Here is a 23143-nt window from a genome sequence, read left to right on the forward strand (position 1 = left end):
GCTTTGGTCTCTTTCGCTGGCAGATTGGACACTCAGAGGCAGCAGTCGCTAGATGAGCTTTGGTACGTGGGCGTCCGTGCTGGTGGGCCTATGCATAGCCTCCGTATCTATCTTGTGACCAACTCCATTCATGTGCTTATTGTGCCAGTTCCAGGGTGGCCAGTGACAAAGTGGCTGAGTCATTTAATCTACTTAATTCACTTCTCTTCTGTGGTGGATGCTGTCTGGTGGGTGGTGATGGTTGACATATTGCCTGTCTACTTCCAACCACACCCCTCTACCCCAAACCTTCTTTTTTTTTTTTTTTTTTAATGGTCGCTCAGTATGGGACCGGGTTTTAGGTCTTCGGAAGAGTCGCCTCGGCCAGGACAATTTTTTTTTTTAATTAATTAATTAATTTTTATTTTTGGCTGTGTTGGGTCTTCGTTTCTGTGCGAGGGCTTTCTCCAGTTGCGGCAAGCAGGGGCCACTCTTCATAGTGGTGCGCGGGCCTCTATCGCGGCCTCTCTTGCCGCGGAGCACAGGCTCCAGATGCACAGGCTCAGTAGTTGTGGCTCACGGGCCCAACCGCTCCGTGGCATGTGGGATCCTCCCAGACCACGGCTCGAACCCGTGTCCCCTGCATCGGCAGGCAGACTCTCAACCACTGCGCCACCAGGGAGGCCCCTACCCCAAACCTTCTTGTCGCTAGTCTTCCAGACCCTTTCCTTCCAGTCCCCTGACTAGCCAGCTAGGCCACGGGCCACTGCCCGGAATGTGTGTCCAGCTTCTTGTATACAGCTCTCCTTCCATAACCAGGGACACTGTCTGCAGCTCATTGGGAAGATTTTCCCTTGCTTCCCACTGTCTTTCAAGGCAACTCTTGAATGTGACTGTCATGCAGCCACTGTCCTTTTTGGCTTCCACCCACATACCAAGCTGACCTACCAGCAAACCAAGCAAGGTTACCATTTCCATCTTACAATGATCTACTGCTGGCTGCACCTGACTTTATGACTTGGCCAGCTTGACAGACCCTGTTCATAATAGGAAGTTCTTGATGTCTTTTCACTTGAGCTCATGGATAAGCATTTCATCTAAACCAGGGCCCAGGGCCAGGAGCTGCTTCTCAAAAGGTGTGTAATTTTCTGCTGTAGATGGCATGACTTTGATCCAGAATCCCAGGGGCCTACTTTGTGATTCTTTCCCTGGGGCTTGCAATGAGCTCTAGATTGCATCTTTACCCATCATTGACACTTCCAACACTATAGAGTCTGCTGGATCGTGTGACCCAAATGACAGGCTATTTGCTTAGCAGCTTGGACCTCTTGTAGAGCACTCTTCTGCTCCAGGCCCCACGGAAAGCTGGCACTTTCTGTGTCACCAGAGAAGAATTCCTAGGTGTGGAATGTGGGACCTCCAGAGACCAAAGAGGCCTTCCAGGTGCTGAGCTTCCTTCTTTGTGGTAGAGGATGAAAGAGGCATCAATCTGTCTTTTAATTTGAAGGGGATATTCTGGCACACCCACGACCACTGGACACCTAAAAACTTCAGTGAGGTAGCAGGTCCCTGAGTCTTCATAGGGTTTATTACCCACCTTCTGGAGCACGTGTCTTAAGGTTTCCAATAAACTAGCCACCTCTTGTTTTTCCCACTCAGTCACTATTTATTTATTCTTTAATAAATTCCTTAGGGACAACTCATAGGAATATTATTTCCAGAGTCCTTACATGTTTTACTTGAAGGTCAGTTTTGCTAGATATTAAATCTTGGCTCACATTTTCTCTCCTTGGATATCTGAAATACCTTATTCTGTCTCTGGCATGAGTTATTACTGTTAAAAAGTCCAATGATCACTTTATTTCTTTTTAAAATCACATGCTTTTTTTTTTTTGGCTAAATGCTCAAAGGATTTTTCCTTTTTCTTTAAAGTTAAGTAATTTTACTAAAATATAACTTGGTGTTGGTTGTCCTAGGTCAATAATCTCAGGTACATGGTGTGCTCTTCCAGTGTGAGGGGCCTTGGGTGATTTTCCTTTCACTGTGAACAGAACACCCATCTTGGAGGAAATAAGTGCTCTCACCCAGGTCATGCTTTTTGTGGTTTGACTCCAACTTAAAGTTTTAGATACCATCTTGGCATCTTCTCTGCTGATCAGATACTCCCTTAGCTCCGTCTGGGCCTGCTGCCACTCTGCACACTGAGAGAATGATCTTGTTCACAGGTGGTGCAGTAGGTCAGTCTTCTAACGTGACCCTTAAAACACTGAGAGTATTTTCATTCACTTTTCCATTCATTTATCCAACAAATTTATGAGTCCCAATTATGTGCCAGCCACTGTTCTAAGCACTTAAGCAATTGTGAGCAAATACTAACTATTAGAACTAATAAACGAAAGATTGGCAAGGTTTCAGGATACAAGATCAGTATACAAAAATAAATTGTATTTCTCTACAGGAGCAATAAACGAACTGAAGTTAAATTAATAAAACAATGTATAATAGTATCAAAAAAATAAAATACTTAGGAATCTATAACAAAAGTGTAACACCTATGTATACTCTGAAAACTACCAAACATCACTGAAGGAAATTAAAGGAGATGTAAATAAACAGATATGCATGTTCATGGATCAGAAGACTTAATACTGGTGAGACGGCAATACTCCCTAAATTGATCTATAGTTGAATGCAATTCCTACCAAAATTCCATCTGACTTCACAGAAATTAATAAATTGATCCTAAAATTCATGTGGAAGTTCAAGGGACCCAGAATAGCCAAAGCAAGCTTGAAAAATAAGAACAAAGTTGGAGGACTCACATTTCCTGATTTCAAAGCTTACTGCAAAGCTACAGTAATCAAGACAGTGTTGTACTGGCATAAGGATAGATATATAGATCACTGGAATAGAATTTAATTCAGAAATAAATTCTCACATTTACAGTCAACTGGTTTTAAAAAATATATTTATTTATTTATTTGGCTGTGCCAGGTTAGTTGCGGCATGCGGGATCTTCTTGTTGCGGCATGTGGGCTCTTAGTTGCGGCATGCATGTGGGATCTAGTTCCCTGACCAGGTATCGAATCCGGGCCCCCTGCATTGGGAGTGTGGAGTCTTAACCACTGGACCACCAGGGAAGTCCCCAGGCAATTGATTTTTGACAGGGTGCCAAAGTAGGTCAGTGGGGAAAGAATAGTCTTTTTCAACAGATGTGCTGGGATAACTAGATATCCACATGCAAAAGAATAAAGTTGGACTCCTACCTAGCACCACATACAAAAATTAACTCAAAATGGGTTTCAGGGCAGGTAATGCTCATGTGTGGTTTCTTAGCTGGGCTGTTTCTTCTCTCCAAAGTTTTAATCAAGTAGGCATTGAGCATGAGTTCCATGTTGGTACCTATGCTGGCTGTGATGAGAACAGAGATAAATCATACCGGGCTCTCCCCCAGGCAGCCTCCCACACATGTCCATGTGCTGTCTTTGTCGAGGGCAGAGTCCATGGACACGGTGACAAGAATAATGATGACGATAATGGTGATGATCGCTAACATTATGGAGTACTAACTCTGAGCCAAGCACCATTCCGACCATTTTACAAGTATTTCTCATTTGATTCTTTTTTTTTTAAATTAATTAATTAATCAGTTTTATTTTTGGCTGTGTTGGGTCTTTGTTGTTGCGCGCGGGCTTTCTCTGGCTGCAGCGAGCGGGGGCTACTCTTCGTTGCAGTGTGCGGGATTCTCATTGCAGTGGTTTCTCTTGTTGCGGAGCACAGGCTCTAGGCTCGTGGGCTTCAGTAGTTGCAGCACGCAGGCTCAGTAGTTGTGGCTCACGGGCTCTAGAGCACAGGCTCAGTAGTTGTGGTGCCCGGGCTTAGTTGCTCCGCGGCATGTGGGATCTTCCCGGACCAGGGCTCGAACCTGCGTCCCCTGCATTGGCAGGCGGATTCTTCACCACTGCGCCACCAGGGAAGTCCCTCTCATTTGATTCTTACAAATATTATTATCCCTATTTCACAGATGAGGAAACTGAGGCACAAGGGAGGTGGACTAACTTGCAACACAGCTGATAAATAGCAGAGCTTCTGAGAGAGGGGCTGTCAGGGAAGGAATGCTTCCAGGGGAAGGGGCTGCACCTGTGCCAGGCCTGGGCTGATGACACTGATAGAGAGGAAAGGGGCAGGCGTCATGGTCAGCTGGGGCAAGGTCCTCACCTTGACTGCACTGGCCACATGTCTCCTTGGAGTCCTGTTGATGACCTGCCCACACTGGGCTCAGCAGCCCCATGGAACTCTGGGCCTGCCGTGGCCTCCACAACCCATACTGCCCTAATGAGCATCTCCTCAGCCTGGCAAGGAGCAGGAGTTTGCGGGTAGTTGCTGGGGTCCTAAGACTTGACATTTACACTTGCTCATGGCCTGAACTCCTAACTTCCATGGCGCTTCTCTTACTGAAAATAATTTAATTACGAAAGCAATACAGAGTCATTATAGAAAATGCACAGCCATTACACCTGTAATGGAAAGACAAAATGGAAGAACTGGCTCTGGCTACTAATTCAAGCTGGAGGAGGTGACTATTTAAAGGGTTCCTGATGGTCTTTTGGATATGAAAGGTCAAGATATTCCTGCTGGAAAAAGCATGTTCCACGAGGGAGACCTCACACTCTGCATAGGAAAATGAAGCACTTGAAAGATTCGGTGGTTCGGTGGAAGGTAAGGACCCAGACTGGGGTCCTGGGCCAGAAGTGAGGGTATCCTGAAGGGACCCAGCTGCTCTGTGAGAGGCAGGGGTCAGAGAAGAAGAATGTCCAGTGAGAATCCCCCAGAAGCAGGGTCAGCCAGGACACACTGGAACAGAGATGCTCCCGCTGATTTTAAGTTGTCTACCACGCCATGCAGAGCTGCAGTCCTTCAGCAGTGCCTCATGTAAGACATTCTTTGGAGAAATCAAGGAAAAAGGACAATGTTCCATGTTTGTGTTAACTAAGGATAGAGAGAAGGAAACAGCTGCAGAAAGTGGGATGCCAGGGAAACCGAGGGCGGCAGGAAGAGGAAATCAGAGTAAACATGAGAACTAGGCATCTGGAAATTTGCACCAGCGTGGGGGGAGAGCATTGGAATTTGCTTATATATATATATACTTGCTTACATACATTTGCTATATACTTTCCTTAGTATATAAGATGAAGGTTTCAGCCATTTTTATTTAAATGTTAAAAGAAAGGGTGATCCTGCGAGGCTGGAAGACTGGGGGATACAGAGATGGCTTGGGCTACAAGATAAACAAATGGAGGAAAATAAAAATCCCACCACTCCCCACCATGTAAAGAGAGTAAAGAGAGTAACTCTATGTAAAGAGAGTAACTCCAAATATTTTGGTGTATATGCCTTCAGACTTCTTTCTACGCACTTACATAGTTCTGTATCTAATTTTAAAAGTTGATTTAATGTGCACATCATTTTGAAGTCTGCTTTTTTCCACTTAACATGGTATTAAGAGCATCCTTCCTTTTCAATAGATATTCATCTTGGCATCATTTCTAGGGGCTGTGTAATATCTTGTATGGAGATACCATAATTGACCCACCTGATCGCACTACCAAGGCTTAACATTTTGATTTTAGTTGTGTTTTTATGAAAGTTAGACATGCTCATAGTTTGAAGGATCAAATAATTCTATTAATCTTGCTGTGAAAAATAGCAATCCCTTACACATTCTCCCTCTGCCCAGGAGCAGAAGCAATCACTTTCATGTCCTATTAAGCTAATTACTTTCGTATTTACTCCTGTGCCTCTAAACAACTGCCTCGAATCGCTACTTGTTGATTTTTTATCTTAGGTATTATTTCTTCATTTCTTGCTATGGAAATTGAGGACTTATCTCACTTTCTTCCTATATTCCCGGGACACATCTCCCCATTCTCATGTCCTCCTGATAAAATGATAAGGTAGTTTTGGCTAGATCAACATGTAAAGTTTACATTATTAAGGTTATGTAAACACTGTTGACTGCTGCATGGTGTGGTACAATATGATGAATTGCCCTTTCCTCCACAAATTTTCTTCTCTCTGGAGTTGTCTTGTGTTGCAGGTTGGTGTTTCCAGAAAGCAAACTCTGAGATGGATCTTAGTGTGTAGGATGTCTCAGGCAGCACTGAGGATTTGGGAGAGAAAGAAGTCAGCCTGCCATGCAGGTCAAGCACAGCCTTGACCGACGCCCTGGGAGCTCTGGAGCCAGAGTGGGACTTTGGAATGGTCCCTTCAGTGCCTGTTTCCTTGCATTAATCACGAATTTAACCCCAGATCCTTGGCCACTTGTCAAAAGCTCCTCTCAATGCATTAGTTTGCACCAGATATTCAGTGCATTCCTATCTTCTTAAAGAAGTCTCTCCTGGACCCTTGGACCTGCTCCAGGCTGGACTGGTGGCTCCTGGGGCTGCTGTCATTCTGGGCTCTCATTTCACCATCACCCTGGGCTTCAGGGCATCACATTGTATAAAGGTTCTGGTCACTGTACTCCCCTGTATTGGATATTCTGTTTTCCTGTGTTCCATGCCGTCTTCCGTCTTTGTTTGTTTGTTTATTTATTTATTTATTTATGGCTGTGTTGGGTCTTCGTTTCTATGCGAGGGCTTTCTCCAGTTGCGGCAAGTGGGGACCACTCCTCATTGCGGTGTGCGGGCCTCTCACTATCGCGGCCTCTCTTGTTGCGGAGCACAGGCTCCAGACGCGCAGGCTCAGTAATTGTGGCTCACGGGCCCAGCTGCTCCGCGGCATGTGGGAGCTTCACAGACCAGGGCTCAAACCCGTGTCCCCTGCATTGGCAGGCAGACTCTCAACCACTGCGCTACCAGGGAAGCCCCCTTCTCAGTTTATTCTCTTGTTTTCGTGGAGCATATCTTCCAGTAACATCCATAGAAAGTAGAGTAATGGGCCATACATTTTTTTGAGATCTTACATATATGAAAATGTTGTTATTCTACCCTTACATATTCCTAGTTTGGAAAAAGATAGACTTCTAGCTTGGAAATACTTTTTCTCAATTTTAAATGCATTGCCTCATGCCTCCTAGCTTCCAGCATTGCTACTGAGAAGTCCAAAACCACTCTGATGTCTGACCTTTTGTATGAGACTTTTTTTACCTTATGGAAGCTTGTGGGATCTTTTCTGTCTCTGATGATAAAATTTGCCTACGTGTGTGCATGTATGTGTTTCCTTTTATCCATTGTAGGCACCTGAGGGGCCCTTTCAATTCATTTGGAAATTCATGGGCTTCATTCCCAGGAAATTTTCTTAAATTATTCCTTGGCTGTTTTCCTCTCCTTTTTCTGTTTTCTTTTTCTGGAATGTCTATTATTGAGGCACTGTATGTTCTGTACTTCATCTTACCACTCACTCATTTTTCCATCTTTTGTTTTTATTTTTGGAAGATTTCCTCAGTTTTATTATCTATCACTTTTCTAGTAAGTTTTTAAAATGAAACCTGACACCTAAACAGCAAAGTGCACAACTCACAAGTATGCATTTAGCTCAGTGACTCATCAGAAACTGAAAACACTTGCATGACTCCAACCCAGGCCAAAAAATAGATGATTATTATTACCTATTATTACCTCTCCTGCCCCATTCATCACCACTCCCTTCCTCCCCCCAAATCATCAGGATCCTAACTTCTAACACCATGAATCAATTTTGTTGTTTTCAAGCTTTAGCGTGCATCAGAATCACCTGAACAAGTTACTTAAACTCTTAAGAATCAAGTAATAAAACAGATTTCTGGCAATCACTTTCTGAGTTTCTGATTCAGTAGGTCTATGTTGGAGCCCAAGAATTTTCATTTATAACAAGGTACCAGGTGCTGCTGATGCTGCTGAGAACTACTGGCCCGTTCTTCAACTGAAAACAAATGGAATCATACCATGTGTCCTCTTTGGTGTATGGTTTCTTTCGTTCACAATTAACTTTGTGAGATTTATCCCTTTTTTAAAAAAAATGTAGCTGAAGTTCATTCATTTTAACTACTGAATAGTATGACTGTACCGTATAGTATGAAGTTATTTATCCATTTTGCTGTTGATGGTCATTTGGGCTACTACCAGTGTTGGGTTATTATGAATAATGGTGCTAAGAACATTCCTTTAGAGTATTTCGGTGAAAATGTGCTATACCTGGGCTTCCCTCGTGGCGCAGTGGTTGAGAGTCTGCCTGCTAATGCAGGGGACACGGGTTCGAGCCCTGGTCTGGGAAGATCCCACGTGCCGCGGAGCAGCTGGGCCCGTGAGCCACAATTACTGAGCCTGCGCGTCTGGAGCCTGTGCTCCGCAGCAGGAGAGGCTGCGATGGTGAGAGGCCCGCGCACCGCGATGAAGGGTGGCCCCCGCTTGCCACAACTAGGGAAAGCCCTCGCACAGAAACGAGGACCCAACACAGCCATAAATAAATAAATAAAATTAAAAGAAAAAAAAGAAAGAAAAAAAAAAGTGTCTTTAAAAAAAAAAATGTGCATACCTTTCTGCTGGGTATATACATGTAGGAGAGGAATAGCTGGTAGGCAGCACGTGTCAAGCTCTTTTCCAAAACAGCTGTAGCAATTTTTACTCCCAACAGCAGGGTGTGAGTGCTCTCCTTGCTCTGCATCCTACACAATACTTGATGCCGTCAATCTTTTTATTTTTAGCCATTCTGGTAGGAGTGTAGTGTTCTCTCATTGTGGTTTTAATTTGCATTTCCATGATGACTGATGATATTGATTACTTTTCCATAAGCATATTGGCTATTTGGATATTCTTTTGGATGAAGTACCCATTCAAGTTTCTTCCTCATGTTTCCATTGATTTATCTATCTTTTTCTTATTGACTTATAATGGTTCTTTATATATTCTGGATATGACTATTGGTAATACATATTGCAATAATTTCTTCCATTCTGTGGTTTACCTTTACTCTGTTAATGGTGAATTTTGATAAATATAAATTTTTGAGTTTTGTGTGTGTGTGTGGTGAGAGCACCTGAAATCTATTTTAAATTTCCAGTATATAATACAATATTATTAACGATAGTCATCACACTGTACATTAGATCTCTGGGCTTATTCATCCTACGTAACTGTAACTTTGTACTCTTTGACCAACATCTCCCCATTTCTCCCACTTCCCTGCCCTTGGTAACCACCATTCTACTCTCTGCTTCTATGTATTCAACCTTTTTAGATTCCACATGTAAGTGAGATCATGCAGTATTTTCCTTTCTGTACCTGGTTTATTTCATTTAGTGTAATATCCTCCAGGTTCACCAGTGTTATCACAAATAGCAGGATCTCCTTGTTTCTTAAGGCTGAATAAAATTATATTCATATATTGGGGCTTCCCTGGTGGCACAGTGGTTAAGAATCTGCCTGCCAATGCAGGGGACATGGGTTTGGGTTCGAGCCCTGGTCTGGGAAGATCCCACGTGCCACAGAGCAACTAAGCCCGTGCGCCACAACTACAGAGCCTGTGCGCTAGAGGCCGTGAGCCACAACTACTGAGCCCGCATGCCTAAAGCCCGTGCTCTGCAACAAGAGAAACCACAGTGATGAGAAGCCCGCGCACCACAAGGAAGAGCAGCCCCTGCTCACCGCAACTAGAGAAAGCCTGCATGCAGCAATGAAGACCCAATGCAGCCAAAAATAAATAAATAAAATAAATTTATTTTAAAAATTATATTCATATATATATATAAAAATAAATGCACACACACAGACACACACAGAAGACACAGAGCAAGACGACAAAGAAACGGATATAGGAATGGATGAAGAACAAGCAATAGCAAAGAAACCTACAGCTGAAAAAGATAAATTGTAAATTATACTCTCACTATTTGGATCCTGTGTGGAGAGGGAATGTGAAATTTAAGTTACTTCTTTTGGGAGAGACTTGCCTTTGTACCAATGACAATGGCCAAGAGGATGGAATGTGCTAATTTATCTAAAACAATGAGGGCTCACTCCTGGAGATGGAATTGGGGTCGGTTTTCCAAAGCACACAGGTAGCTTAGGGGAGAGGTGGATACCTGAATGAAATGAATGAAAATCTATGCATTGTTAGCAGGAGATAGTGGGTGACGGATGCTTGAGAGGCAACAAAAAATGTCTGCTACATTTTCCAGTGAGCACAATGAGTTTAAGCCTTGACTACTCTTGGAGCCTCTGCAGCACAAACAGGTGTTGGCAGAGAAATTAATTCCCAATTTCACGGGAACTAAATAACTCTCTCTGTGACGGATTTGTTTGTTTGGTAGTCAGTGCTGACTTCCAAGTCCTTATAGAATGCCTTTCTGCACTGCGTAAGCTAACAAGCTAAAAAAACCCCAGCATAAACAGCATTTGCAGGCTCTCTTGCAGCTAGGGTCCTGGATGTGATTTACATTCTGCCAGTGAAATGTATTCATGTGAGATTTGAAAAGTAGGAATGAGGCAGAGGCTATTTTCCAACTGTTTCTGGTTTTGTCTGTTTGGTTCATGAACAAGGCTTTGGAGATAAGCCTAACAACCAATTTCCAGGTATTGAGAAGCAGTTGCTGTGATGGCAGCCTCCTCCTCTTGATTCTTAAGAGTTTAAGTGACTTGTTCAAGGTTACGTAGATAATTAAACGACAGAGTTCAAGCTTAGGTGTCTGAATTCACGGCTATTTGGAGAGTTCTCGAGGTTTGCCCCGGTTGAGCAGAAGTAGTGGCTTCCCTGGCGGGTTAGGTCTGGGAATTGTTCCTGAAGGCCCAGCTTAGGGCTCACCCCTTCACTGCTTCCAAACATTTTGTTAAGTGCTTAGTTCTTTCTGTTATATACTTTCAGAGCCATTTCAGTTTCCTGCACTGAAAACTTCTCACTAACATAATAGTAGGGAAACACCCTTCTGGAATCTGGACAGAGCTAGCTTATCTCCCCAAATCCCAGGTTTCCTAATTATAATCACACCATGGGTATGGATTAATAGCCAAGTTTCTCCCAACAAGCAGGGGCAAGTACCTGTGCTTTGGCACAGCTGTAGAAGAGCCTGAATAGAGGAAGTCAGGAAATAGGGCACCAGCCGGGCTTGGCTTCCATGGGTCCTGCCTCCACCGGGTGTGTGGGGAATGAGAATCTCTTTTACTATGTGCCCATTTTTACTATGTGCCAGAGCCTGTGCTCTGTACTTCACAAACATCATCACATCCACGACTCAACCCTGAAAAGCAGGTATGATTACCCTCAGTTTACATATGGGGAAACTGAGACTCCGAGAGGTTAACGTGACCTGACCAAGATGCTCAGAGTTAACATTCAAGTCTGCCTACATACTCAGCGTATACACATTTACATTTTAAAAATTCTCCTCCTAATTATAAAAGTAATATATGTTCATTGTAGAAGCTTTGTCATCATCCCTTTGGTGTCATGGTAGCAGGATGGAAGCAAGGGTTACTTTTTCTACAAATGAATTTACAAAATTGTAAAGTCTCTGCTTCTATTACATATGCTGCCCAGTTTTTGATATAGGATATAAGAACTCTATTTTCTTTCTTTTTCTCTTTCTTTTCTTTTTAATTGAACACTGGCATGAACAATGTTTCAGAAATCAGAAATAATTGACACACTGACTTGTGTTGACACATTAATAAATGAAAGGGCATAGCTAGTTACCTGCAGTAAAATTGCAAAATGGATAATTGAAAGGAATCACAGGTCACATCTTAACTTATAATCTTATTAATAGGCTATATGAGCTAATTTAAAAGGATTACAGCATCTCTCATATCAGTGATCTTATACGATCATTTTAACGACTTACCAAAGTGTGTGTATTTGCGTGTGTGTATGTTTTGGTTGCCCATTCTCTTCCCACAGGCTTTAGGCAATAGTTAAAAATGTGGCTACAGGAATTTAGAAGATGCTATCTGTTGCCTGTTTAGCCTAAACTGGTCCAGGATGATAACTCACTGTAATCAGGTCTCAACATCTTGAAGGCAGCAGGAGAAATTCACTTATACTCTGTGGCTGAAAATGAACTATGAACAAACCTCATATTGAAAATTTCAAAAATGTTTGGGATCTAGACTTCATTCAATTTTAAGGTACTTTGGTGGTCATGACAATAAAAACCACCTCTACTCCAGTCCTCCTCTTCCTCCTCCTCCTTCTATGGCAATATAGTTAAATGGTTCAACCACTAAAAAGTATAAAGACACAATCACTGAAACCTCCCTCCCATCCTTGACCTCCATCTACCTAGCCATCTTCCTAATTTCTTATATATCTTTCTAGAAATTCTTTATGTATATACAATACAAATACAGATTCTTGTGTTTTTCTTTTTTACACAAAATGTAGCAGAACATACACATTGTTCTGTACTTTTTTTTTCATTTAAAAGCATATCTTGGAGAGCTTTTCATATTAGAACATATAGAGCTTCCTCTTTCCTTTTTATAGCTATGTAATATTCTATTTTATGGATGTCACATAATTTATATTTCTGCCTGGGGTTTTTCACCATTTGAGTTGCTTCTAATCTTTTGCTGCTACAAACAATGCTGTGATGAATAGCTTTGTGCATATGTCATTTTGCACATGTGAGAGTCAATATATATTAAATATGTTTATTTATTTAATTTAAATAGATGTGTAAGACTGCTTTTTGTAGAACTTATGTCAATATACACTCCCACCACTAATGTTTGAAATGCCTGTTTCCCTAGACTTGCCATGAAAATGTTATCAAACTTTGGATTTTTTGTTTCATATGTTTAAGATTCATTTATATTTCTTTTAATTTGTGTCTTTTCCCCATTTTCTACTGGGTAACTGGTCTTTACTTATTTACATCTAGAGGCTCTTTACATATGAAAGAGATTACTCCTTTGTAATCTAACATGAAAACATTTCTCCCAATTTATTATTTATTTATTCTTTGACTTTATTTATAATGTTTCTTAAACATTAGAGTATTTTCTTTTGTATGTTTGAACGTATTAATCTTTTATGGCTTCTGGATTTGGGGTGACAGAAAGACTTTCCTTACTACAAGATGAAAGGTATTTTCTCATTTTTCTTTTAGAACTGTTGAGGTTTTTTAAAAAGTTAAAAAAATTTTTTTGGTCATGCAGCTTGCTGGAGGGATCTCGGTTCCCCAACCAGGGATTGAACCCAGGCCATGGCAGTGAAAGCCTGGAATTCTAACCACTAGGCCACCAGGGAACTCCCTGAAAGTTAAATTTTTTATTCATTTGAAGTTAACTTAGTGAGGCATGAGGAATGGATTCAACTTCATTGTTGTCTAAGTGGCTACCCATTTGTTCCAATACCATTTATTTAGTGGTCCATATTTTTTCCAATGACTTGAGATGTCAGCTTTATTATATTGTATCTATGTATGATTTTGTGACTATTTCTGGATATTATATTCAACTCCATTAGCCTATCTGTCTGCATTACACTGTTCTGATTACTGAGGCTTTATAATATCTTTTAATATATGTAGTGCTGATCTACCTCCCCTGCCATTGCTCTTCTTTTTCACACTTTTTATCACTATTCTTGCTCCTTTCTTTGTCTATGTAAATTTAGAATCAATTTATCTAATTAAAAAAAAGTGTATTGGGGGATTTCCCTGGTGGTCCAGTGGCTAAGATTCCACTCTCCCACTGCAGGGGGCCTGGGTTTGATCCCTGGTCAGGGAACTAGATCCCACATGCCACAACTAGGAGTTCACATGCCTCAACTTAAAACCCCACACGCAACAACAAAGATCCCGTGTGCCACAACTAAGACCCAGCGCAGCCAAATAAATAAATAAATATTTTTAAAAAGCCTATTGGATCACATTAAAATTTTGAATTAAGTTATGGAGAACTGACATTTTTATGATGTTACATATTCCTGTCCAAGAGCATGTTATATTTCTACTTGTTCAAGTTTTCTCTTGGATAGTGTTTTCCTGTGAAATTATCTGGTCCTGCTGCTTGTTAAAGAGGTAGGGTAACTCTTTGACAACCTTCTCTATTTTTTCCGTACAAATTGTTCTCCATCATTTCTCTCTCTTCTGAGGCCGATTTTGTGTGCAAGGTTCTTCTGCTATTTAGAAATCTTGGACTTTCTTCTTGTAAGTTGCCTTTATAATTAAAACCTTCTATGACATCCTTCATCCTCCATTTCTTTAGATAGTATCTATGGCTTCCCTACTATGAAAACAGTAAAACTAGCTCATATCCTAATACAGGGCCCAGACTGGCAGCTGAGGCAGTGGCAGCAGCAAGAAGAGAGGAGGGTCTCTGCATGGGGGCACAACTGAGACCCGTGGTGGCCCCTCCATCCACAGAGCATGTTCCTGTGGTGTCTGCACAAGTGCTCTGGCCTGAGCACTGGGACAGAAATTGCCAACACTCAGGCAGTAAACTTTGTCGGTAAATTATTACAAAGGAAAGCAAACACATGCACGTGGCAATCAAGCATAACAGGGAGTTATTAGAATTCTTTGAGGAGTTTAGAGTCTCTGGTTTTTAAAACTGCTGCAACATTGTGAGGCAAATGTCCACAGGCTTAGAAATAGAAACCAAATATAAAAATCATTCCATTAGATGAAAAAGAACACTATTTACATATGAAGCTTCAGCTTAACCAATTATTAATAAGGAAGACAATTTTAAAATGAATTTTTCCTTGTAATTGAAGATACAGCAATGAACACTTGAATACATAAACAAATGTTTTGAATTATACACAAATCATGAAGCCACTTTCGGTTTCTTATATGACCTTCACAAATTACAGGAAATGTCAGGGAAAACATTGAAATGCCATTGTATAAATTTACATTTAAAATTAAATTCAGATTTACGCCAAACTGATTTGTATGAAGAGTTAAATCTTCTAAGAAGAAATTTCTGCAAGAATCATCAGCTCTAGATGTACTAAAATTTATGTTTCAAAGTAATTTATCAAAAATTTATCCCCGTGTGTTACAGCCTATAAAATACTTTTAACAGATCCAGTAATAGTTTCATCAGCAGAAAGATCCTTCTCATAACTAAAAATTATCAAAAATTATTTGTGACCTTTCATTTGCCAAGAATGACTGATGTCCCTTCAATTATATTGATTGAAAATGAAGACCCCAAAAGTATAAATTCAATGACCTAATAAATGAGTTTTCAGAAAAATGACCCAGAAAAAAATCTGATGATCAATCAAGATATCACATTAATAAGGTATTATTGTTTATTGCATTCTATAAAATTATACTAAAATGTTATTTTTGTACTTTGTAAGTTTGTTGTTACTCATATATCACTATTACCCCTATAAAATAGTTTTAAAGGAAAAAACTATTTTTGGTACCTTTAATGAAACTTTTCCCTTGCTTTTTGAATAAGGAGCCTTGCATTTTAATTTAATTAAGAGCTGGTCCTGCCCATGAGGTTGGCCTATGGTACAGATAATGCAGGCTGGGGAGCACCAACAAGAATTATCATATTTATATTTTGAGAGAGGAACTGAGGATGAATACTCATTAAGTCTCTTTTCTGCTGGACTGTGAGCTCTTTGAGGCAGGGTTTGCCTCTCATTCATCTTTTCATCTCCCATAGTGCCTCACACAATACCTGGCACACATATGGGCCACAAGGAGCAGTGGTTAAGAAGGAGAATCTGATGCCAGACATCTTGGCACTAAGTCCTGGTCTGTCCCCTCCCAGCAAGTTACTTAACCTCTCTTCACTTCAGTTTCTATATCTGTAAAATATGGTTAATGATGATATCCACTTCATAGAGTTTCTATGAGGATTAAATGAGCTAATGCATATGAAGTACTTAGAATAATGCCTGACATTTAGTATTCATTCAAATATTAACTATTATCATTTTAAGGAAAAATTTATTGGAAGGATTTTTAATCCCCTGTAAGCAAAAAGGAGTGTTGGTGCAGTTTTCAGAACCATTGAGGAAATAGAGTCTTGGCATTTACACCAAGATAGCATCAACTCTGTGAATAAACACTTATTTGTTACTTAGGCTCCTGAGAGGATTCAACCCTACCCAACTATCTTTTTCCCACCTCACTCAGAGGATCACCTGCTACCCAGCTAAAGTTTCCTAATGGAGGCTTATCTGGAACTGAATAGGAATATTTTTTGGCTGTAAATAACAGAAAACTTAATTCAGAAAACCTCAATGAGCCACCACTTCACATCCATTAAGATGGCTATTGTTTAAAACAAAACAAAACAAAACAGAAAGTAAGTTTTGGTGAGGATGTGGAGAAATTGGAATCCTTGTGCATTGCTGGTGGGAATGTAAAATGGTGTAGCTGCTATGGTCATTAGTACTGCAGTTCCTCAAAAAATTAAAAATAGAAATACCATATGATCCAGCAATTCCACTTCTGGATATATACTAAAAAGAATTGAAAGCAGAGACACAAATAGATGTTTGTACACCCACACTCACAGCTATATTATTCAAAATGTCCAAAAAGCAGAAGCAACCCAAGTGTCCATTGACAGACGAATGGATAAGCAAAGTGTGGTATACACATACAATGGCATATTATTCAGCCTTAAATGAGGAAGGAAATTCCAACACATGCTGCAATATGGATGAACCCTGAAGAATTTATGGTACATGAAGTAAGACAGTCATAAATACTGTATGATTCTATTCATATAAGGTACTTAGAGTAGTCAAATTCATAGAAACAGAAAGTAGAATGGTGGTTGCCAGGGTCTGGGGTGGGGTGAGGGAATGAACAATTATTGTTTAATGGGTACAGAGTGTCAGTTTTGCAAGATGAAAAAAGATCTGGGTATGGATGGCAGTGTTGATTGCACAACAATGTAAATGTACTCAATGCCATTAAAGCGTATACTTTAAAATGGTTCAAATGGTAAATTTTATGTTTTATATATATATATATTATTACAATTTTAAAAATAAAAATAAAAGTATTTTGAAAAAACCAATTCAAATGTTAAGGAAGTGTACTGGCACATATACCTGGAGGTCCCGAGGTGGGGCGTGGCTCAGGTGGGACTTCAATATGCCTCTTGGTTTACCCTCTTTGGGTTGGTATCAAGATGGCTGCCACAGTGTCTCGTTCACCACACCCATATCGCAGCAAGAAAAGAGAACTCTTCCATTCCAACCTTTCAAGCAAAGGGACTGAGATTCCTTCTGATTAGAACACGTGAACCAGTGTTTACCCCTGAACCAATGACTGTTGCAGGGGGAATGGAATGAAAGATATTGATTGTCTTAATCCAACTCCAGAGCCTGAAGTCGAGAGTGGGGCAGCTTTCCTCCTAGGAACATGGGCTGTCTGGGGAAGGGGTGACTATCTGGTAGGAAGGAGGAAGGAGCAGATGGAGATGGGTTAAGCAACTAGAAAAATTTACTACTTCATATCCAGCTCAGACGTGCTGAAAAAGCTTTCCAGGAGATGTGAAGGCCATCCATGGAGAAGAAATTAATGTGTGTACAAGAGCAAATGGATTTTCCTTTCTGCATTAGTTCTCAGAACCTGCTAACTTGCAGACTCTAGTACTTTCATCCATACCTCATTGCTGTCTGCGGGACATCTCAGCACACATCTTTTTCCTTGGGGTATAGTAATTTTTTTTTTTTTTTCTGGGGGTGATTTTAATAGAAAGCTAGTCTCATTCATTTCTGGTTGATTCTTAATGGTATGTATTTAATTTAATTTAATATTTTTAATCAGCTTTGTTGAGTTATAATTGACATTTAGTTAAGTCATACATATTTAAAGTGTACAATTTGATAGTTTTTATATGTACAGTTAGCCCTCTGTTAGTAATATTTATTAATCAAGATGTTGCACTTCATTTACTCAAGTATTTATTGAGACCCACTTCATGTCTTTTAGGCAAAGGGAAGAGCATGAGCAAAAGAAAAGATGTATCTGGGGGTAAATGACAAATTCCTGGTACAAGTAGTTCGATGTTGCTGAGTGTAGCTTGTGGGTAAGGGTGTAGTAGGAGAGAAGCTGGAAATGTAGAAGGGAGTCAGATCACAAAGGTCTTTGGCTAAGCAGTTCTTGTTTTAACTTATTTTTTGAGGTAAAAAGATACAATAAAGTGCATAAAGTGTTTTAAGTGTAAGCCAACATCTCAATGAATTTTTATATATGTATACATCCATATAATCCCCACCCAGATCAAGATCTAAAACATTTCCAGCATTCCAGAAGGTTCCTTCATGCTTCTTCCCAGTCAATACCTATCCCCAGAGGGAACTACTATTCTGGCCTCTATCACTATTAATTAGTTCTGTCTGTTCTTAACCTTCATAGAAGTGGAAGTACACAATATGTACCCTTTTGTATCTGCCTTCTTTCACTCAATATAATAATCATGAGATGCCTCTGTGTTGTTGAACGTATTAGAGTTTGTTCATTTTATTTATTCATTTATAGTATTCTATTGAATGAATATCCCACAATTTGTTTATGTATCCTCTAGTCGATGGATATTTGGGTTATTTCTAGTTTTGTGCTAGTTTGTATACAGCCATTATGAACATTCTTGTATGTGTCTTTTGGTGAACATACGCACTCATTTCTCTCGGGTATATACCTAAAAGTGGGTAGTCATGTTTTGCTTGAGTGGTTATATCAAGGGAGTTTGGACTTTAGCCTGAGGAGAACTGAGATTGGTGTGATGAAATTTACATTTTACTCTGGCAGCCACTGTGGAAGATGCACTGAAGCGGGGTGAGATTCTAGACCGGGAAATCGATAAGGAACCACAGACTAGGAGCAACAGACCAGGGGAGGGATGATGAGGCCTGAGCTTTGGAAGCTTGCATGGAGGAAGAGGATGGTTTTGAGAGATGGTAAGAAGGTCGAGTTGACATGAGGGTTTGGCTGTGGTGGGAAGAGAGAAAATGGAGTCTAGGATGACTGCCAGGTCTCTGACCTGGTGTTGGCAGAATGGTGGTGCCCTTCTCTCTAAGAGAGGAAGTACTTGAGAAGGAGCAGGTTTGAGGAAGAAGGTGAACTCCGTTTTGAACATCTTGAATCTGGGGGACCTGTGGGAGATCAAGGTGGAGGTATACAGTAGACAATTGGGGATAATACACAGAACTGAAGCTAAAGGGAGATTTCTATTATGGAAACAAGGGAATAAGCGAACCATCAGGGAGAGGATGTTGAAAGAGGAGGATCCCAAGAAGATGACCTAGAAGGCATTTCCTGAGAGGCTGGAAAATCAGGAGCTTGCCTGATGCCATGAAAACCCAAGGGAGGGAGAGTTTCTAAAAGGAATTTCCAAAGGCTGCTGAAGAGTCAAAGAAGATGGGCACTGAAAGGTGTCCGGTGAATGCAGAGTTTACCTTAGCCATATGCAGTTCAGGAGCACACACAGCTTCCACTTCCACAGTCTTCTTGGTGCCAGCAGCCCACACCAGTGAGATGGGGCTGGCTGGGCTGTCTCTACGCTCCGGTCTGGTTCATGGCCTCTCAGCCTGAGGGAGGGGAGAGGGAGATTCAGCCTTAGTCCAGGGACAGTGTGGGGACCTCAGTGGGACAATAGAGGGCAGACGACAGCTAGCTCGGGACCCATGAAGTCCCTCCTGACATTGGAACACTGAAAACATTGGCATTTGAGCACAAATTTCCCCTGAAGCCTTTCCCCTATGGAAATTCCTGGTCATAAACCATATTGACTTTAATCTGAAGTGTCAGAAAGGTTGCTGAGGAATCTGGGAGCCCACCAGCTGAAAGCACGGTTGTATGGAAGTTAGGGCAAACAAAATAGGATTCAGAACATTTTTGGAGATCTGTGCCAGTGGTAAACTTTTCCGGGAAACACGGGGAAAACTTACACTCTTAGACAAAAAAGCATTGGGTCTCATAATTAATTTGTATTCTTACTGAAATATAAACTTGGGGAAACAGTGAAGGGGAAGAACAGTGCATCTTATTTCTTACCAGGCACAAGGGGCTGGAGGAGGCTCCTGTAGAGTTTAATGGGTAGCTTTATGTATTTATATGCTTTGACTGGAGCTAACGAGGTCTGTGCCACACAATGGGCAGTTTCCAGTTGGATTTTAAAAGAAAATAACTTTGATCATTTCAAAAGCAATGAAGCCTGATGCAGCGGAGAGAAAAGAAGGCAGTAATTTATGGCTACCATTAAGAACACAAAGGCAAAGGCGGAGAGAACGTTTCACTAAGTGAAGATTTACAAATGTGTAAAAATAACCCTTATTACTAGAAATAGCTGAGTGTCTCTCTCCACACCAAACAAAAGGGGGTGGGAGGGAGGGGTGAAAGACAGAAAAAGGGATGCAACCTGCTTGCCTTTGCTGGGGATGAAAAGGTCAAAAGAAAAACCACCACAGAAAAGTTATTTTCTCAGATTCTCCATTAGACAGCAACACCAGGAATGAAGACCCAAAGAGGCAGTCTCAGCCTGGGTGCCGTGGGGACGGAAGGGGCAGGGGGCAGCCGAGGAGTGGTGCAGAGTGGGGAGCTCTGAGAGGGCACTGGACCCTAGGAAGACATGTTTTTGTGCACGAGCTCGGTGTGGATTTTTTGTGATGTTTATTTTTTTCTGATTATCAAAGGAATGAATATATATACACACACATACATACATATGTGTGCATATATTCACAGGAGAAAATTTAATAAATACAGAGAAGCTCAAACAAAGAACATTAAAATCCCTGAGTATGGTGTTTTGTTGCATCTGAGAATTGCTACTACCTTTGTTCCTGGAGCGATTCTGATGCTGCGTGTGGTTGGCTCCAGTCACCTGTGCCTAGGGTGGTGCGGGAAGGCCCTGTGCAGGTGTGTTCCCTTATAAGGATGTCTTGCTTGGAGGGCCAGGTGACAAACACTGCCTGTATCTGCAGCTGGCCAGACCTGATGTTTATGAGTTCGGGTGGTCGTAGATACCACCTGTGCCCATGTTGGGCTGTCTTGTCCCTGGTGGCTCACCCTTGACATTCTGGCCCCCTTTCCCTTCACCTTTAAGCTGCTCTGAAGATACATTTAACCGGTTTTCAGTGAAATGAATACTTTGTGCCGTGCTTCTGGGCCCAGCACTGTGCCAGAAAGGGACAGTCTCAGCAGTGCCCCAGGGGGGTACAAGTGGGCCACTGTCCTCCCAGGACTTGAGGGCAGGGGATCAGAGAAGGCCTGGGTTGGGCAGAACGGAGTAGACAGCGTGTGCTGAGGTGAGCAGAGAAGCTGGGCTTACCCTCTCCGTTGAGTTCTCCTGAGGATCCGAAGTCTGTGGAATCACTTTCATTCCATCCACATTCCCCCTCCTAAGTGGAGAGACGGGTAAGCCCCATAGGTGGTTTTGGGGTTTGGGGACTATAGGACTCTGAGCTACACAGGACACTTTCTGGGTGCCCCGTGTCCGAGTATTTCAGGCTAGAAGTGCTGTTTGTCTTCACAAGAGGGACCGGGTCAAGTTGGAAGACGCCGCGAGCGGGGGGCGCACGAGGCTCTCTGCGGGCTGGAGCGCCGCGGCGGTGCGGGAGCAGCGGGTTTGGGGCGGGGGCCTGCGCGGCGGGGGCCTCGCGGCCCGCCGGGCCCACCCCCGCCAGGCTGACAGCCGTCCTCCGGCCACCGCGGCCGCGCCCCCTCCGCCCGGGCCGTGAGGGGGAAGGGAGGGGGCCGGGAGGGGCGGCCCGCGGAGGACCGTGTGAAAATGAGGCCGGGGCTCGGGGGCCGGGCGGGGCCGGGCCGGGGGTGTCAGAGCGCGGCGGGCAGGGCGCCCGCACACACCTCCCGGAGCCGCCGCCGCGCTCGCCGCCCGCGCTCCGCCGTCTCTGCCCGCAGCCGCCGCGCCTTCCATGGGGGTCGCGGGCCTTGGCTGCCCCTGGGCGGCCCGGGCGCTGCTGCCGCTGCTGTTGCCGCTGCTGCTGACGGCGGCCGTCCCGCCCGGTCGGGGCCGCGCCGCAGGGCCGCCAGAGGGTGAGTGTCCGGCCGCGGGGGCGCACCTGGCACGGCGGGCGGGGCGGGCGCCGGGAAGGGGTCCCGTGCCCCTCACGGGGGCGCCCGGGGCGAGCGGAGCCGGGGCTCGGCTGCGGAGCTCTGCGTGGCCCCCGTTCCCCTGGGGCCGCACCCGCAGGCCAGGCAGAGGCGCTGCCACCGCGCGGGCCAGAGGCCCAGGGCCTGAGTGCGCGGCCCGGCCTCGGACCCGGGGCTGATGACAGTTCCCGCCGCGGTCCCCGGGGAGCGCCTGCTGGGCAGCCTCGCGCGGGCTGAGCGGGGAGCAGGGCTTTGGAGTCTCCTTGCGGAGATGGGGAAACTGAGGGCTCCGGCCGCGGTCCATAGTGAGGTTATGGCAGCCGCGCTCCTTTCCTCTGGGGCCGGGAAGCTCTCCTGGGGGCTTCAGGGTCGGCTCCAGGGATTTTTCTATCTGTGGAACAGCTGCTGCTTGAGAATCTGGGAATACCCGTTGTGCACTAACTGGACTTGGAATACTTTCAAAACTCTTGTTTTTAATGAACATCCTGGAAGGGGTATCAGCCAAGGAAAGGCTTCTGCCAAGGCCGGTTTCCAGGTTGAGAGGGTGGGCAGCGGTGAAGGGGTGGAGGGGGGCACCAGTACCTCTCTGCATGGTCTGAGGGTTCAGGACGGTGTGCTCAGAGCCCAGGGCGAGCTTTCCCCCCATACCCCAAACCCTGAGAAAGCTGACAGACACTGCTCGGTTTTCAGAGCATTTTTGCCAACTTGCTCTTTCCTTCAGCAGGCCTTTACCATCACCTACTCATGTGCCAGGCACTGTGCTTGGCCTCAGGGACACAGGTCCAATATGTAATCAAGACACCATCTAGATGGAGAGGCAGGCAGGAAAACAGTGACAATGTGATATGTAAGCATATCCTGGGGGACACCTCACCTACACTCTGGGGTCCTGGCAGGCTTCCTAGAGGAGGTGGATCTGAGCTGAGTCTTGAAGGCCAGTGGAGAGGGTATCCCAGTCAGAGGGAACAGTCTGTGCCTGGAAACAGGGGCCTGGACATGGTTCAGTTCATCCCAGGGGCTCCCAAGCAGTTTAGCTGGCGAGGCATGAAGTGGGATGGGCTGGTGGGAGACGATGCTAGAGAGGGGCCAAGGCCAGGTCACCAGGGCTTGGGGCACCATATCAGGAGCTGCTGTGCTCTTTTG

The 23143-nt window shown here is 43.4% G+C and overlaps 2 protein-coding genes across 11 annotated transcripts in view; one reads left to right on the forward strand and one right to left on the reverse strand.

Annotated features, from left to right (window-relative positions):
- Positions 1 to 372: 372 nt before the first annotated feature.
- LOC309605574 (uncharacterized protein) lies at positions 373 to 23138 on the reverse strand. Of its 2 annotated transcripts, XR_014231420.1 has the most exons (4): positions 21970 to 23138; positions 21219 to 21288; positions 19345 to 19476; positions 373 to 19041 (listed from the first exon to the last, which is right to left on the reverse strand). XR_014231420.1 is itself a non-coding variant. In XM_082341660.1 (3 exons), the coding sequence occupies exons 1-3, from the start codon at positions 22644 to 22646 to the stop codon at positions 19462 to 19464; spliced, it is 762 nt and encodes a 253-aa protein (XP_082197786.1). In that variant the 5' UTR covers positions 22647 to 23138; the 3' UTR covers positions 373 to 19461. The 2 variants fall into 2 exon arrangements, 1 of the variants encoding a protein (XP_082197786.1); XM_082341660.1 differs by having other exon boundaries at positions 373 to 19476.
- Positions 21669 to 23143, forward strand: part of SCUBE2 (signal peptide, CUB domain and EGF like domain containing 2) — a 64463-nt gene continuing 62988 nt past the window's right edge. For 2 of the 9 annotated variants that reach the window (XM_082341424.1, XM_082341425.1), the window contains exon 1: positions 21673 to 21943. In XM_082341424.1, coding sequence (XP_082197550.1) covers positions 21823 to 21943 — 121 coding nt within the window. In that variant the 5' untranslated portion in view covers positions 21673 to 21822. Of the gene's footprint in view, positions 21944 to 23143 lie in introns of all 9 variants that reach the window. The other 7 variants (XM_082341426.1, XM_082341428.1, XM_082341430.1 and 4 more) reach the window with 6 other exon arrangements.

Source organism: Balaenoptera borealis (assembly GCF_965194805.1).
Source record: "Balaenoptera borealis genome assembly, chromosome: 11".
NCBI lineage: Eukaryota > Metazoa > Chordata > Mammalia > Artiodactyla > Balaenopteridae > Balaenoptera > Balaenoptera borealis.

Bases quoted from the DNA above. Each gene is read 5' to 3' on its own strand.
- LOC309605574 (XM_082341660.1), bottom strand. From the start codon at position 22,646: ATGGGGGGAAAGCTCGCCCTGGGCTCTGAGCACACCGTCCTGAACCCT. The intron at 21,289-21,969 runs GTGCGCCCCCGC...CTCTCCACTTAG, and splicing joins CGCCCCGCCCGCCGTGCCAG to GAGGGGGAATGTGGATGGAA.